The 18,537-nt window shown below is 43.3% G+C and overlaps 1 protein-coding gene across 1 annotated transcript in view; it reads left to right on the top strand.

Moving 5' to 3' along the window:
* Window positions 1-367: 367 nt before the first annotated feature.
* LOC133019464 (protocadherin Fat 3) overlaps window positions 368-18,537 on the top strand; it is an 85,379-nt gene continuing 67,209 nt past the window's right edge. The window contains 5 exon segments of the mRNA XM_061085954.1: window positions 368-3,343; window positions 3,985-4,119; window positions 4,446-4,647; window positions 10,690-10,808; window positions 13,049-13,247. Of these exon segments, the coding sequence (XP_060941937.1) occupies window positions 368-3,343; window positions 3,985-4,119; window positions 4,446-4,647; window positions 10,690-10,808; window positions 13,049-13,247 (3,631 nt within the window).

Raw genomic sequence — 18,537 nt, 5'->3', positions numbered from 1 at the left:
GCAGTGATGGTTCCTGATCGCTGTTGCTCTGTGTGGTGACACGATATGTTTCACTGCAGCTGTGTAAGTGCACTGTGCCTTAGATGTGCTTTGTTTAAAGACATGTCAGTCTGTGCTACAGAGCCTTTCGGGTGCAGCGTTCAGTGCCTGAGTGCAACCAGCCTGCGCTCAACATTGAATATGCTCTCATATCCCCGTAGTGATCAGACGTGCCCCTGAAACGTCTCAGCAACTTTTGTCTCACGCTTCTCTATCAAATTTTCAGCATGCAGAGAACGTGTCTCTAACAACTCACCCACTGAAGCCCGATCTGTGTTTCTTTGGTTTTTCTTTTCCAAATATAGGGTGACTGGGTGATGGAATAGTGATGAAGGCTAATCGGTGGGGAGAGATGCTTCCTCTACCCGGCTTCTCTCTTCTTTTCCATTTTATTTTATTCTTCCTCCTCCTCTTCCTCCTCTGTTTGCCCTCAACCCGTGCCCAGTTCCTGTCCGAGCCCCGGGCAGGACAAGGCCTGCTGCTCTTCACCCAGCCGACCTATAACGCCTCCGTCTTCGAGAACTCTGCCACCCGAACCTATACCAGAAGTGAGGTCAAAATGGGCATTGTTCTCGCTCCTCCTCGCTCTTTAGACATTAAATATTCTGTTGCGTCTGGAGACAACGAGGGAATCTTCCATGCTGAGGAGTTTATAATGGGAGATTTTTGTTTCCTCCGTGTTCGCACCAACGGAGGCAGCGGTGCCACGTTGAATCGGGAAGTACAGGACAATTACACACTGACGGTTAAGGCATCTGCTCAAGGAGGCCTAGAAGCCTTAGCCACTATTTATATCAAGGTCTTGGATACCAACGATCTCCGACCTCTCTTCTCCCCGACCTCTTATTCGTTTGTTGTCCCTGAGACGGCCCCCCTGGGTGCCAGCATCGGACGTGTGACGGCCACAGACGCCGATGTGGGCTCCAACGGGGAATTCTACTACTTCTTCAGGAACAAAGTTGAACTCTTTGCTGTTCATCCGACCAGTGGGGTCATCACCCTGACCGGTCAGCCCCGGGTGGACAAAGAAGAACGATTTGAGCTGGAGGTGCAGGTTGTCGACAGAGGGATGAAGCTCTACGGGAACAACGGTATCAGCAGCACTGCTCGGCTGATCCTAGTTGTACAGAGGGTTAATGAATTTAATCCTGTTCTCAGTGCAGTTGCTGTTGTTCCATCCTGGACGGACAAGGAGCCTGTCTATGCCGTCGTGACTGTGGAAGATAAAGACGAGGGGGTTTCTGGGGAAATAGAGTGGGTTTCCATCATTGAAGGTGACCCCCTTGAACAGTTTGTAGTTGATAGATCGCCTGCTGGGAATGAGTATAGGGTGAGAACATCAGAAATCATCGACTGGGACACATTCCCGTACGGCTGCAACATAACATTCCAGGCTAAAGACAGGGGTATACCGCCAAAGTTTTCTAATACCCAAGTTGTTCAGCTGGTGGTTACAAAGCCAGACCCAGTTCTAGTGAATTTCGAGAAAGATGTTTATGTAGTCAAGCTGAGTGAAGTAGCTCCTCCAGGCACTATTGTGGAGGTGGTGAAAATCTCCCCAGCTTCTCTGAGTGTCAATTACAGCTTCAGCGGCCTCTCAGATCCAACGTACTTTGATATGAACCCTTTGACTGGAGTTATTATCACCACAAGGCATTTGACGAAAATATCGCAGGATTGCATAGAGATGGATGTCGTTGATACTGTCAGTCAGAGGCGAGCGAGGGTCAAAATCACCATTGAGGATGCAAATGACAACTCCCCAGTGTTCAATAGGCCGTTTTATGATGTTGCAATCAACGAGAGTTTACCTGTAGGCACCGTCGTTCTTGTAGTGTCTGCGGTGGATGATGATAAAGGAGAGAATGGGTTTGTAACCCACACAATCAGTGGCCAACAGTCACTTCCATTTGTCATAGACCAAGACTCAGGTCAGGTCAGGATCACAAGAGACCTGGACTTTGAGTCATCAGATGATATCTATATTTTTGCAGTGCGGGCATCTGACTGGGGCTCACCGTACAGACGGGAGAGTGAAGTAAATGTCACCATTCGTCTGATAAATATCAATGACAACCAGCCTCTTTTTGAGAGGGTCTCCTGCAGGGGGATGATAAGCCGAGATTTCCCCGTAAGTGAGACCATTGTCACCTTGTCGGCTGTAGACATGGACGAGCTTGGAATGGTGAAGTATAAAATACTGTCTGGGAACGAGTTAGCGTATTTTGATTTAAATCCGGACTCGGGAGCTCTGTCGCTGAAAAGGTCATTAGAAGTAGATAATTTAAAAAATGGGATATTCAACCTTAAATTGATTGCAACAGATGGAGAATTGTTCTCCGATCCTACATTTGTAAATGTCTCTGTGGCGAGGGGCAGGATGCCACCCAGGGGCTTCAACTGCAGAGAGACCAGGGTAGCTCAGCTGTTGGCAGAAAAAATGCTGTCGAAAGCGTCTGCCATGGCGAGACCAAGACCTGATGACATAAATCCAGACCTTTCCTTTATGAACAAACAGGCTCCACAGTTCGAGGCCTTGCCCACGAGTATTCTAGTGAGAGAAGACCTCGCCTCTGGCGCCAGCGTGTTTCAGGTGCGAGCACGAGATGCTGACGCAGGCTTCAATGGCCGCGTCCTCTTTTCCATATCTGATGGTAACAAAGAAAACTGCTTCAATATCAGCATGGACACCGGGTTGATAACTGTGCTGCAGCCGCTTGATCGCGAGCGAATGGATCGTTACTTCCTGAACATCACCATCTACGACCAGGGCATCCCTCAGATGTCCAGCTGGAGACTGCTCACCGTGATCATCGAGGACGCGAACGACAACGACCCCGAGTTTTACCAGGACGGCTTCTCGGCTCTCGTGTCTGAAAACACACCGGTCGGCGCGCAAGTTATTACTGTCACCGCGTTTGACAGAGACACTGGTCAAAATGGACAGCTCTCCTTCGTTATGCTGACCTCGGTCCCTCAGTTCGGAATCGACAGTGAAACCGGGAGTGTATTTGTGGCGAGCCTCTTGGACAGAGAAGCAGTTCCGATGTTCATATTGAAGATTGAAGTGAGAGACAGGGCCGAGAGAGGCACTCGACGGTCGTCAGTGACAACGCTAAGTGTCATACTGGAGGACGTCAATGATTGCGCTCCAGCTTTCATCCCCAGCAGCTACACTGCTCGAGTACTAGAGGACCTCCCACCAGGGGCAGTGATCACCTGGGTGCAGGCTCAGGATCCAGACATGGGCCCCGGTGGACAGGTCCGATACTCCTTGATTAATGACTTCAATGGCACTTTTGAGGTAGGTCCCCATCTGTATGGACTTTACTACAGTGTATGTTGATCCCCTTTTATTTTTTTGAAATTCCCTTTATTTTTAGAAAGGCACATTTCCATCACATACATTAAATACAGCTTTAGTCTGTCAAGGACATAAGAAAGGATGGATGTAGTAAGTTTGGGTGATTTTGTTCATACTGCCTTACTGGGGTTTTGTTTTATGGACCTAAATGACTCCATGTAGGAACAATAACAGAGGTAAAGAGAACACAACCGGGGAGCGCACATCACATCAAAAAAAAAGGAGGATCACACAAAACACAAGTATATTCAAATACAATCAGATCTAACTGGTTTTACATACTCAGTCCATTTGGTCCAGGTCTTATAAAAAATGTCTTTTTATCGACCTTGAGGGAAAAAGAGATCTTTTCCATAACATAAATCTCATACACAATTTCAATCAATTCATCAATGGCGGGAGGGTCCACTTTTAACCATTTCCTCGTGACACATTTCTTACTAGCTGCCAACACTATAGCGAACAGTTTTTTGTCTTTTATGTTCCACGTTTCAAACAATATATTGCCCCAAAAACAAAGTTTGTTGATCCCCTTTTAAAATGCCAGTGTGTGAAGAATGTGCCTGTGACACTTTGTACAGATCAATGTCGTTAGTGGGGTCCTGAGGATTTCCAAGGAGCTGGACTTTGAGAAACAACAGTTTTTCAATCTGACAGTTCTCGCTGAGGACAGGGGCATACCCAGTCTCAGGAGTCAGACCTTTGTGGAGGTGGAGGTGGGTAACACACACACACACACACACACACACACACACACACACACACACACACACACACACACACACACACACACACACACACACACACACACACTCACACACACACACAGAGACGCAAATTGGTCGTATTAGAAACTTTGCTTTCAATTCATGATTCAATTTAATTAAATTCAGTTCAATTGACATTCGCTGAATCAACCATTTGAGACACATTAGCAAGTATAAATTCAAAGTTAATTGGAAAAATAATAACTTGCAAGTTAATCCTGTTGTTAGTAGTTGAATAGCTCTATGCCATTCTTCAAACCACTTCTTGTCTCCAGGTGGTGGATGTGAATGAGAACCTGTACTCACCCTACTTCCTGGACTTTGCCGTGCGAGGCTCGATAAAGGAGAACTCTCGTGCCGGCACCAGCGTCCTGGCGGTCAGCGCTAAGGACGACGACAGGGGACGCGATGGCGTGTTGCGGTACTCCGTCAAAGGAGGCAGCGGACTCGGCACTTTCACCATCGACGAAGACACAGGTGTGACACAAGATCCATTTTGAAGCCTATTTATGTAAAGTTAAAATCCAATTATGTGTGGTGCCATGATTGGAATTTCAACATGAATGTGTTACTAATCATTGCATATTGCATGAAATCCAATTTCTTGGCAGTCGGTGACGACATTCACTCAGTGTGTGGTTTTTTATTTGTGCCACTGTGCCACGATGATTTGCAAGTGAGAGAGCATCACCAGTTGCATGGTTTTATTATGAGTGAATTTGCAAAAGATGGAGAGAGTTGAAGCGAGTGTGAGTTACAGTCAAAGTCAGTGTGTGGATGTGGCCTCACGTGGGATCTGTGTACAGGGAGATCATTACTGTAATGAGGGCAGCATGGCCGCTCAGTGCAACCCATGTAGTGCTGTGTGGATAACATTGATCAAGGCTCTCCTACAGCGGCGCCGTCCCTTCCAAGCGTAGTGAAATCACTGTGACTTATTTAAGGACGCCTGACCCAAAAAGACTCGTAGTTGCGTCCAACTGTCCTACAGTGTCGAGCCAAGGCTGAAAAACAAGTTGAGCCAAACAAAAAGCCGCTACTCACTCACCCGGGGATAAAATTAATCAAATAGCCAGTATGAAAATAGGACAGTACACATTCATCTCCATTCTGGCACATGTACAGAACGAAAGGGCCAATATATATGTATATATATATCATGCCATATAGTAAATCATGCCATGTAGTGATATGACTACCTGGATAAGATCTTGTCATATTCTATATTTTCATTTCCAGGTGAGAAATGGGATTCTTGTGAGCACAGGGATATTGGCTTGAATCGGAGACCTCTCCAATTGACAGCTTTGCAAATAGCAAGACAGCAAAGTGTGCATATTTTAAATTTCCATGGGAACAGAGGAAGGTGTAACTGAGAGCTCCGACTTCCCCATCAAGGCTCAGCGCGTCTCTGTCTCCACCCATGGTGCCGAAGCCTTTAAGGCTAATCTCTGTCTGGGTGTCGCTCTTCATGGCGCTGAAGCAGTCAAACCTAAAGCTCACTCCATCACTCTGTCACTCACTCTAGTCTCTCTGCATCCCTGCATGATACTGCAGGGTTCTCCTGAGGGAATACCACTGGTGTACTGTATCGCCTATAAAGGAAAGCTGAGAACTGTGTGAATTTTAAAGGCATAAACTGTATGTAAAACTCTATATTTTACTGCTTTAGTGCTACTGTTCTGCCTGCTAACAGTCTATACTGTAATTTAACCAGATAGATCCCAACGATGCAATACGGGCTTTTAAATCAGTCGTGTTAATAATATTTTGTGAGAATTTTCTTTACACATCCTCCTTATTATTCCCCTAATGCATCTTCACTCCTTTTTATTAAACAGTAACAAAGAAATAATGTTTTAAAGACCATTTGATTTTCGTATATACTTTAAAAGTTTTTATTATCACTTACCGCAGTTTACAAGAATGGGCAGCTTTTCCACCAAACACTATAATTTAACAGTTAACATTGCTTTTAAATATTTGGTATACATTTTATTTGTTGCACGAATAACACAATTGTTTTAATAAAAATTCCACTAGGCGAGAGATTAGTATAGTTGTTGACACTTTTAATATTGCACCTTGAGAAAAGTGGAAAAATTATATTCAGAACTAGGATGTCTGCATAGATCATTAATCTCTACCGGAGCAACAAGTAAAATCAATTGTTAATTTTAGCAATGAAGTGATCAGTGGATAAGAAAAATAAATAGCAGGGCTAAGAGTTGTTTCAAACTTTGTATTAGGAAGGAAATGACAGCGCTCCTCTCTCTCACCTCTCGTCACACTGGTCCCTACTGTACATGACTCTCACTGGAGGCCTGTATTGACCTTTAACTAGGCTAATTAGTATTGACAGTATAGAAAGCGAGAGTGGAACAGATGGACGGACAGAGAGAAGGTCTCTTTCCCTCACTCTCTCTGTATCTCTGTCTCTCCGTAGATATAACTGTGTACGTGAAATAAACTAGAAAACATTCTCCTTAAGTTCAATCAAGCTGCACACACTCATAGATATCAATTCTCTATAAGGGGCCTGATTTGATCCCTGAGTTATCTTCTGGGAAATTCGTGAAACGGAAAATGCCTCCCCTGATCTGGATCCACACCAAAATGTAATGGGCTCTTCCCGGACCCATGCTGTGTCCTTCCATCAAGTTTCCGGATAATCGGTTCAGTAGTTTCTGAGTAATCTTGCTTAGAAACAAACCAACCAAGCAACAAACAGCAGACAGGGGTGAAAACATAACCTCCTATAGCAGAGATCAGTATGTTCTGTGTAAATACTCACTCATTGACTAGCAATTGGGTACATAGATAGTATTAAATAGTATTCTGTGATAGTTCTTTTATTCTCTTTAGTATTATAACCTCGATAAGGAGCATATCACAGCCAGTGAGAAAGTTTATAGAGTGCAGATTTTCCAGGGGAAATCAGAGTGCTTGTTAGAGCAGAAAGTGACGGGAGAGGAGGGGAGTGGAAGTGAAGCGAAGAAGAGAGGAAGCGAGAGGATGCAGAGGAGTCTGGAGGAGATAAAAAAAGTGTCAGAAGGAAACACTGCTTTCTTCCTCGCAGACTTCTTTCCATTTTTTTTATTGTGAAGTTCCAGCTTTTTGTTATTTTCTTTTTGCTAGTATAACAAGCAGATGAGAAGTCTCTGACCAGTGCTCTTTTGGTGTTTTGAGAAATATTCAAAGCCGCATGTCGAGTATTCCTCTCTTCAAGAGTTTCATTCCTTCGTGTAGCGTAGAAGTCAGAGTTGTCAGGCGTGGACGGAGCCGCACCGCTGTCCTCCCACCGTTCGTCTGGCCCCCCCGCTCGGTCGCTTTGTTCTCGCTGCTTGTCAATCCCTGGCTTTTAGTACCAAGAAAAATATATGTTAAGAGAGAGTGGAACAGATGGAGAAAAAGGACAGAGAGAACGAGAGAGAGCTGCACGAATGGGAACTTATCCCCCGTAGTTTGTAATTTGGCTCTATCGTGCATCGGGTCATATCTGCCATTTGTAAATCCCCCCCCCCTTTTTCCCACATTTGATATTAAGATGTTTAAGACGACTCAGTCCCGTGTGGGTGGAGACTACAGGGGCTATCTATCAGAGAAGAACGAGGATCTCTGAAGGCTCAGACCCTCAGAACTCCCGCACTTTGAACACAGATTGGTATTCTTGTCATTGGTAAGGGGGGTGAGGGGGGGGGGGTGGTAAAGCAAACCCTGCAATTTCTCATGGAGCAGCCGTCAGAAGCCCCTGCTCCTCGATTAGCGGGGTTTGCAAGCTCCGGGATTCGTCACACTCGGGATGGAGCCTTCTTTGAGTTACACAGCAACACACATTTAAAAGTAATCTATTCCAGATTTGCTAAAAGGAAATTAGCAGGCTACAAGGACGAAGAGAGTGTTTTCCCATCAATCACGCGATTGATTATTTGGTGGCTTTAATGAGGCAGCGGGACCCCCTAAAAAATAATGGAGAAGTTAAATAAACACGACAGATTAAACGTAAACCTCAGCGCAATGCGAACTTGCAGATTAGAAAGTATGCCGTGACCACTCCATATTTTTTTCCCCGTGTCTTTGAAGTGTGTTATTTGTGTTGAGAACGGATGCTGTCGTGTCAGATTCATATTGAATTCACTGAATGGTGCCTGTCGGTCTTAAAGTTCAAAGAGCTTTAGAAACAGCCAGCTCTGGTTTCCCTCGTCTCTCTGTGTCGACTTATCTGACGGAGATGAGATGTGCTTTGAAAAGGACATGGTCAAGGGCGACAGAGCAGGGATGTGTTTTTTTTTCTGTGCAAACACTCTTGCTATGCTCCGTGCACGCCCTCGGGGAAGCTACTTACTCATAATCGGACATATACACGCGCCGCCTGGTGATAAGGCAACACCTTCGCCGTGCAGCTGAGGAAGGCGTTGAGTGTGGGAAACGGCCAGACGGTCACACCTCTCGCCTCTCGCCACTGATCTGTATGCGTGCAGGACCACCGCTCGAGCGTGTGGGGCTTCTGGCTAAGTGGAAGTTGTGGAGGAGCAGACGTCGGCTGCGTGACGGCGAATCTAGTTAATTTCTCCCAACAACACAAAGGGATTCATACATGCATGAAAAGATCAATCTTTGTCTTTAAAAAAAAGAAGATTACTTTACCGTAAAGTCTCAGATTGGAGGATTTCCCCTGAACAATGTATTTTATGATCTTTTTAATGAAGGGACGGCCGAGGTTAGGCACGGAATAACGTCTGTTCCCCCCCCCCCCAGGGGCCGAAAGACGAGGCTGAGCTGTCCTCTCCCTCTCTGCATCCCTGGAGTCCATTATCCATTTGTTTTGGTCGAACTAAGAAATTCGCCATTATGGTCTCGTTATTACACTGCATGGAGAAACCCAGGATTTTATAAAATGTGTTTTCTGTGTATGCGTCTTGCTTGATGCTCTCTTTTTTCAAGTTGAAATGAATGTTTTTAATGTTAGAGGACGTCAAAAGCTGCCAAGCAAGCGCCTCAGACATTATGTAGCAGCCCCATGCACGTGCATTCAAATGCATATCATAATTGATCTGCAAATTAATTGCTGTTTAGCATTAGTTTCCATTATTTCCTTGGCATTGCTTAGAGTTTCATTATTCTTTTTTTTCTCCGAGCCTGCGATATTATAGTGGAAATCCTGACATGTGTAATGTTCATTAGTATGGATGATGTGTAACAATAGGTCCATCTGCAGCCATAAGACCCTTCATCCAATATCAAATATTACTCAAATGAAATACCGCCGGCTCTACTACTTATTCTAATGGTAATTCTATCACAGTTTAAGTCTCTGCAGAAGCACAAAGCTGCAGATTGAAGACAGTGATCTCACTCAGCATCAATCAGTCTTTGATTTTAAAAAAGTGGGATTGAAGTTTTAAGGTTTAAACGAACATATAAGAGCCAAAGTAAATAACCAGCCGCTCACGTTCAGCTCTGTGTAGCGTTCGGTTTCGAGTTAATTGTTTGTGTACTCGAGCACAGGTGCGTGCGCTCCGGAAGCGTCGGTGCAAATCTATCTTCCCTCGTAATGAGTTTCCTCTCCTCCGTCGAAGTCGCAGACTCATACGTTGGTGGGAATAGCTGGCTCCATGAACTGCAGCAGTCTAACAGAGAGACTCGGTGAGAGTTTGGAAAATCGACTGCTCGCCTCCGATCAGCTCACTCCATTTATCCCACTTATTTCCTGTTGCTAGAGATGATGCAGCTGTTTACGTTATATTAATCTGGTCTTTTCATCCTAAATTAGGTTTTTTGTTAATAAAAACCGACGCATGTGACCTTGCTCCGTTGTGCTTCGGTGCTCTTGACAATGTATGGACACGACACGCCAACTGTGAGGCTAACATTCAGAATGTGAACTGACATATGAGTGTGTCTGTGTCTGTGTCTGTGTGTGTGTTTGTGTGTGTGTGTTGTTTTCCTAGTGTTTACACAGTCCTGCATGAATGATCTTAAAGAAAGACAAGAGGCGCCCATGTGTCAGCCACTGGGAACATTGTCTTTGTCCCTCAAGAGGTCACCAAAGCTGTCGGCTACTTATCTTCCTTAAGGCCCCTAAACGCACGCCACTCACTGTGTGTGTGTGTGTGTGTGTGTGTGTGTGTGTGTGTGTGTGTGTGTGTGTGTGTGTGTGTGTCTGTGTTGGTGTAGGGCAGTTCAGGGTACGTTTAGCACTAAGCAAATAGCAGTGGGAGCAGCTTGGTCAGCTGTGATTAGCTGTAGAGGAGCTGAAACATTGAAGGTGACGACAGCGCCGCTGCTAATGCCTGTGAATGTCACTGGAGCCGGGACACAAAGTTTACTCCCGACTTCTGTCCTTGCCTCCGGAAAACTTCTAAGACTTTCCTCGATGAGATGTCTTAAGCTTTCAATTCGAGAGATGAAACCCTTTCAGCCCCCCTACTCCCACACACACACACACACACACACACACGGGTAAAAGATCCGATTCTGAAATAACGACGACATTAATCTTTCTCTCTGCTTCAACAGGCGTGATTTACACCGCCGGTATCCTGGACTGTGAAATCAAAGACTCCTATTGGCTGACGGTCCACGCCACGGACAAGGGGGTCACACCGCTGTCAGCTTCCATAGAAGTCTTCATCCAGGTACTGACACTCTGCTGCCAATACGCACATTATACTGTGCATGCAGAAGAGGTCCTGTTCGGAGAAAACCTCTGTTGAGTCGACAGAGATCTGACGGAGGGATACGCCTGAACTTGAAATGCAAAGGAGACGTTTGCCGTGTAAGACAGGGGTCAGTGTGGAGAAGTTTCCGATTAAGATTCATCAGCGAAGCCTTGATAAGTCAAAGAAGTAGACCTTCAATATATTATGATATTTACAGCAGTGTTATAATAGATGTTATATTTAAAACTCTGTTAACCACCAACGGTTGGATTCTGAATTTGTCCCAGATTAGTCAGCAAACAGCCCAAAATGTAGAAGTGGTAGTTAGATAGAAAATAGTTGGAATCTACTTTGAAAGACTAATTGGTCTTTGTGGATTGAACCACACTAACAGATTTGAACTGCAGCTTCTTGGGCTTCACACGCTGCAAAGAACACAGTTTTTATTTCAGGCTACAGGGGGATGATTATTAAAAACTTGAAATTATGCTTTATTTCCACCACATGCGACCAAAGTTTAGATTTTACTGTACATTTATTCTGCTCTATGTACGATGCAGATTTCAAACGTGCAACTTTTTACATCTTTTTACTCCAAAAATTTCCGAATTTATTAAAGGAGACGTGATGCTTTTTCAGTTTTTCTTCCCTCTGGTTGGTTATAAAGCTTTTCTTATATGTGAAAGGTCTGCAAAGTTAAAAAGTCCAATGCTAATGAGGGATAATAGGAATAAAGTGAAATATGTTATAGCTAAGTTATGTAATGTGTGCACATTTTTCCTCTAGGCTGTTATAAGGTGACACGTGACATCACAATGCCCCATTTTGCTTCACACACTTAACGGCAAGTCTGGCACGCCACCTAACAAAGGTAAAGCGAGAGCAGAGGCAGTGAGAGAGATTTCCTCCATCCTCCAATCACAACATTTCCTTTATCAGGAGGTGGGGCTTAAAGAGACAGGAGCTAGAACCAAGTGTTTCAGACAGAGGCTGAAAAGAGGATCTGCAGCAATGGGCAACATTATGAACCTAAAAATTTGCAGAATGTGTCTCCTTTAAATGCTGCTGCTGACAGATTAGTGTTACAGTCTCTATCTGTCATTGATAAAGTTCTCCGGGCGGCCTTCATTACTCTCTAATGACGCCTACAGACTGAAGTGTATTGCAAGTCCCGCTGTGACAGGGATCCAATAAAAGTGGGTACGACGTCAAGTTTGATGTATGTGAACGGTGTGATGATGGAAACATTGATGAATCGCTGCCTACCAGGGATATAATTAGAGAAGAATACAACTTCATTACCTCGGGTCAGCCATCTGTAGTTAGAAACAATGAAGCCAGCCAAGAATCACATGTTTTACCACCATTTATTATGTTTATCTGGGTTCGGCTCCACTTATAACGCTGCATTCCTATTGGTTGGTTAGTAGATGTGGGTCGTAGCAGCAGTCACACTTTTATCTCAGACTATTGTGATGTTTCTTTCATGCTGGTCGCTGTGTGGTTTGCAAAAAGAGAGTTACAGTCTCTGCTTTGGCCCTGGTTCTACTCAGCACTCAGTAATCCACTGTTTAAACACTCAGACACACACACACACATCACTGCTGCAGCTCCGCTCCCCCTTTGGGGAAGAGTTCAGCGGCGTATAAAAACACAAACAGCCTTTCCTGGCTCCGGGACATTCAGGTGCGGTGGTGTGATCGGGCGCTTTACTCGCAGCCTCTTCATCACAGACAGAAATAGGGAGATTAATCAGGCCCAGGTGCTCCTCATTCACCGGCTGAAGCGCCTTGGCTCGGCGTGCCTCCCAGCGAACACTCCATCAACGCCCTGTTTGCCATAAATATTCTAGGTCTGTGCTGAAAGAAGGGAAATTAATTTGCAGTGCATTTAAAGTGTGACGTCTGTGACATTTTTCTGGTTAATACATTTCTATTTTCTGACTGATGGCAACTCAACCCTGAACCTGGTCCGGGCTGCATTTCCTCTGTTGTTTGGGATATTAAAATCAGCAGAGAAACACAACAACACTATACACATGCTGATTTATCAACACAACCGTTGCCAATTCAGATCCATCTCCGAGACGGAGGACAGAGAAGATGGATGCACCCAGCGCTGCCAAATCCTGTACCTCACCCAACCCTTCCCTCTCTCTCCCTTTCTCCTCTTTGTGTCTCCTCTTTTCCACCCACCTCCCCATCCTCCCTTCTCAGGTAGAAGACGTCAATGACAACGCTCCTCTCACCTCGGATCCCATCTACCACCCGGTCGTGATGGAGAACTCTCCAAAGGACGTGTCCGTCATCCGCATCCAGGCGCAGGATCCCGACCTCACCGCCACGCCGAGTCGCCTGAGCTATCGCATCACTGCCGGCAACCCGCAGAATTTCTTCTCCATCAACCCCAAAACAGGTAGGACTCACAAAACAGACGAGTTTAACTTATTATCTTATCCTTTTGAACAACATTTAATTACACAAGCCGATCGTATTTATGTGTTTGTCTCTGAAATCGCTTGAATTCTCTTTCATCATTTCCCTCCCACTTCTTTCATTCACTTAATAAAAGCCTTTGATACCCACACAACAAATTAAAGAGACTTCTGTTCCCACGCTGACGAACATGTAGGACGCTGACGAGCAGACAAACTTCATCGCAATCAAATATTTCTTCTTCAGGGGTTTAAGCTCTTTCTGGCTCTTTCCGGGAAATTAGTGCAGCTATTTCTTTTTTTTTAATAAGCCCCCATGTGGGTGAATATCTTCTAATCGTGAAGGAGTTTACATTAGTCAGAGCAATTTTCTATCCCATTAGCTATAGGAAAGGCCAACTAGGGTGTTTTGATCCATTTTGTGAACTGTAGTGATATGAAATGAAAATGAAAAACATGCTGGCAGAAGGTTCCAGGAGTATTAGCTGGGATTTGGAACGAGGTTTTTATTTAGAAGATCCTGCCAACTTCAAAAATCCCCTCTGCGCTTCATGTGGGATCGAGATGGAGCCGGGAAGAGGGTGCACCTGTGAAATGATGATCTGACAGCCTCTGGTTGTGTATTTCCTTTTGTGAGGCGGCATGTGGAGAAATACTGCGTGAGAAGTTAAAGCCTGAAAGTTTTAATTTAATGTGCACCTGCTAAAAAAACAAAACACCTGTGCGTTTCTGTGAATTAAACCATAATGGACGGCAACACTATCTTTCTCATTAACATATAAACAGTAGTTCTGTCTCAGTCTTGTTGAAGTGGGCGGTAAAGATGTGATCAGACTTAGTATCGTTAGAGACCTCACTCATTCAGAATTGTACTCACTCACTGTCGGGCTCAACACTGATGCAGCAGAAGCAGAGATGTTGAATCTTGTGTCCTTATCGAAACCTTTCACCCACATTTCCCACAATTCAACTCCGATCCAATTTAGCTGGAAAGATGATTGTGTTGTTCTTGTGATTTTCAGTTTAGTCCAAAACATAATAATGATTTGGATCAAACAAAACCATGATTCTTTTCTTTGCAGTGTGAAAACACTTTGGACGATAGTTTGGACTTTCAAGATTCAAGATTCAAGATTTTTATTGTCAAATGAACAGAGATAACATGAAGTAGTCACTGTCAATGAAATGCTTGGGTCACACACTCTCTTTAAGCAATGCTCAGTAATTTCAACCCAAAAAAATAAAATAAAAATAGAAATAGTATAAAATAGAATAAAAAAGAATAAAATAGAATAACAATGAAATAGAATATCAAAAATTTAAAATAGAAAATAAAATATATACATCTAAATATATATCTTTACAGATTTCGGACCAATCACAGGAAGTTGAGACAGCATTAAAAGATAGAAGAAGAAGCACGAACAAAATTAACAAAGGCAACATTACTTTTAATGCATTTTATTCAAAATTATTTGTGAATACAGCCAATCAGTGTCAAGTATCTGTAGAAGCAGCCCACATTGGTGATGACGACATGAAAAACGTATGACAAACACATTCCTAAGGTCCTATTTTGCAATGTGAGACATAAACTAACCAGATTCATATAAACAACGTGAAGCTTACTTTTGACTTTCAGGTGTTTAGTCCCTGAGATGAGGAGACGGTCACGTGGTCTATAAAGTTCACAAACCTTTTTATTCGATTTTCCAATTTGTAGTTTTCAGATCCAACCAATGTAATTCGTCAACATTTATCACAGGTATTTTTAGAACTTGATTTAAGTTCTGCAAACAGACTTAAATGTGTAAACTTATTTCATTTTCTATTTAATCTTCTGCTGTGGGAGCTTTGCACAGTTTTCGGTTTTTAATCAGAATCCAGAGATTAGGTTCACAAACATATTGCTTGTTTTGTGTAATCAGATAATCTGTGCGTGGTGCTACTTTGTTTATACATTCCCAAAATGATTTTAGAGCCCGACACTGTACATTGGTAGATTTAATGAACCATCAAAATCTATTTTTAGACATTTGCACATTTCATTTAATACACATTTTTTGGATGTTTTACAGCTGCTGCCTGTGAGCTGAATGTCATCTCACAAAGTTAAACCCAAGCGTCATTTCAAACCTCACAAACCCTTAGACCCCGTGTGAAAGACAGGATCCCTTCCAGCGCCAGGGGTAAAATAAAGAGTGTTGGTTAATGATCGAATTTTTCAATTAATTACGATTAATTGACAAAACGTCCCCTTTTTAAAAAATGAGACAGATTATGACTCTATCTGCACAGAATACAAACATTATTAAAGTGAGATGTGCTTCGCTTCGTGCTGCCAAGTGTGACAAGCTTCCATTGAAGAATTATTGAAGAGATGAAATGTTCTATTCAAATCCGGTTTAAAAAAAACTGAAAATCTCCAAGAACTCTTTGCTTTCTCTGCCCCAGATAAAGTTGAGAGTTTGTCAGTATAACAGCTCCAGTATGTACATCTCAGCTCTTATAGGGACCAGGATCCTGATGTAATATTCAGTTCTGCAGGAAGTGATTCCCTCATGTTGGGCTGTTGCATGTTCACTCTGTCTGTGAATCAAAGTGGCTTGTTCCATTTCTCCTCCTCTATCCCTCACTGAATATGTGCTTGTAGAATCCTAGATGTGTAACACTGACATGATGCAGAGAAGCAGACTCAACTCAAGCAGGGGGGAAGAAGACTAATATTTATTCTAATAAGGACGAACTGGTCCTCAGCGAACATGTGCACTGTCTCAGACATGGAAGGATGTTGTAAAAACGTTTGTCAGAAATGCTTAATGCCAAAGTCTCTTTAAATGTCAAACTCGGTTTACTTGGAGCTCTGTATATCCCAAAGATTCTGAGAAAAGCTTGGTTTTTAGTTTCAGTCGCTGCATTATTGAGACTGTGGACGAGGTAGCTGTGGAAAGACGTTGCAAAGGGCAAGCAGAGGAACTTTGCTTTACCTGAAAAGAATCGTAAAGCAGAATAGCAACTTCTCTACGCCAAGGCCGGCCAGTCCCTTATGTGACCTCTGCTCCATCCTGATTTATATTTGGACCGCATCGCACACACTCCCCTGGATATGCCTGATTATTTTTTATCAAGATCCAAGAATTGTGAACTGAGAAGTCAACAAAAATGTAGAAAAACAACATCAGCCGATATTCTTGTTCATGCGTCTATAATAATAATATGATTTTCCACCGACTGACCTCTTCCATTAGAGTCTATGAGAATAAAACATGATGCAGGGCCTTGTTCATCTTAGCTGTAATAATGACTTATTGTGTCGCTGCATCTGTCAGATGTTAAACTCCTTAATGGAGTCGCAAAAATGATATGGAGCTGATTTGTTCCACAGCTGATTAGAATACACATCTAACAGCTGAGTGTGTGATGTGCGTGTGTGCGTGTGTGTGTTTGTGTCTGTGTGTGTGTGTGTGTTTGTGTGTGTGTGCGGCATACAGATTGAGTACGAGAGTTTGTGGCTGTTTAATCAAATGATTAATTGGCTGCAGAGGACAGAGCTGCTGCCGTGAGTCGCTGATGATGAAGATGATGCTTCTTCACACAGCAGGAAACTCACAGGAGATTGTGTAGCCACATGTGTTCATACATCTCTGTGTGAAGAGCATCATGCACATCTGGGTGTGTGAGTGTGTGTGTGTGTGTCTGTGTGTGTGTGTGTGCCCCAGGGGAGGGTTTTTAGCCATCTGAGTCCCGCTGCCTGTCTCAGAAACCCAGACCCGAAATTTTACTATTTGTAAATAGGGTTGCAAAATTTCGGGAATATTCAAAGTTGGAAACTTTCCATGGGAATTAAAGGGAATTAACGGGAATATACGGGAATTAACGGGAATAAACGGGAATTAACGGGAATAAACTGGAAATGTTGTGGGTAATTTATACTAACTGTATTTACCTTGTCATATACAGACATAAATATAAACATTTTGTTGTGTCATAGGCTGATTTGAGCCCTGAGGAAACTTTGGGCACTTGACTATATGCTTCTGCATCTCTTAACGTAGCTCTTTGCACAGTATTTGCAAATGTACACAGCCTTTCCTTCTATATTGGATGGGGTGAAATGTCAATTGATGGATAAATTAATGGAAATAGGCTAGATGAACAGATGAACAATTCTCAATAAGCATGCTAATATATTTTCCCGAGTAATATCATCGAAACTTGCAGGATGCTGGGAGTTATCTGTGCATGTGATGGAAGAATGCACAGTGGAGGGTTGAAATTCAACGTGCACCGTGTGCTGAATTCCATACATCTTTAAAATAGTGTTTTGAATGATGTTTTTATTGCTCAGCGTTTAATTTGCATAGTTGTTTTTTTTCAAAATTCCCAAAATTCCCGAGCTTAATATTCCCAAGGAAAGTTTCTGGAAAGTTTCCGGCAACTTTCCGCCCCTTTGCAACCCTATGTGTAAATCATAACTCCGTACAGGGGGAACTCATGTTGATGACTATCTCGTTGATGCTGTGATAAATGACCTGTCACCATAAAACTGTGCAATTGGTTTTTAATATTTCATGCAATCGTCCCCCTTCAGAGGCCGCGTTTCAAAACGGCTTCCACCTTCTCATTGCAGACCAGTAAATAACAAGAACAGTGTGGGAGATTTCTCTTATTTCACGGGTTTTCTGCTCTGCACTAAATCTGAAAACAATCATTGCGGTAAATCTGAGAGTAATGGAATCGGCGGTGCAGGTCTATTAGTTAGGTAATGAGACATGCGCGAGTGAGAGATGAATTCAATATGAATCACTCTTCGGCTGCTTCCCCAGCCAGAAACTTTCCATGCCACCAGAGCGAGTTCATTGGACAGATGAATAAACAAAGCCCCGGCTGATTGATTTGCTTTCATGAAGCAGCTGCCTGCGACATTATGACCTGAACGGAAAAAGCTGCGTGAAGGTTCAGATCGTTTTTTTTTTTCAAATCCACATCTGTAATGATTAGGGTTGCAAAATTCCGGGAATATTCAAAGTTGGAAACTTTCCATGGGAATTAACGGGAATTAACGGGAATTAACGGGAATAAACTGGAAATGTTGTGGGTAATTTATACTAACTGTATTTATCTTGTCATATACTGACATAAATATAAACATTTTGTTTTGTCATAGGCTGATTTGAGCCCTGAGGAAACTTTGGGCACTTGACTATATGCTTCTGCATCGTTGTGTCATTCTTAACATAGGTCTTTGCACAGTATTTGCAAATGTACACA

The sequence above is a fragment of the Limanda limanda genome, chromosome 14, assembly GCF_963576545.1.
Source record: "Limanda limanda chromosome 14, fLimLim1.1, whole genome shotgun sequence".
NCBI lineage: Eukaryota > Metazoa > Chordata > Actinopteri > Pleuronectiformes > Pleuronectidae > Limanda > Limanda limanda.
This window is presented reverse-complemented; position numbering and strand designations above follow the sequence as displayed.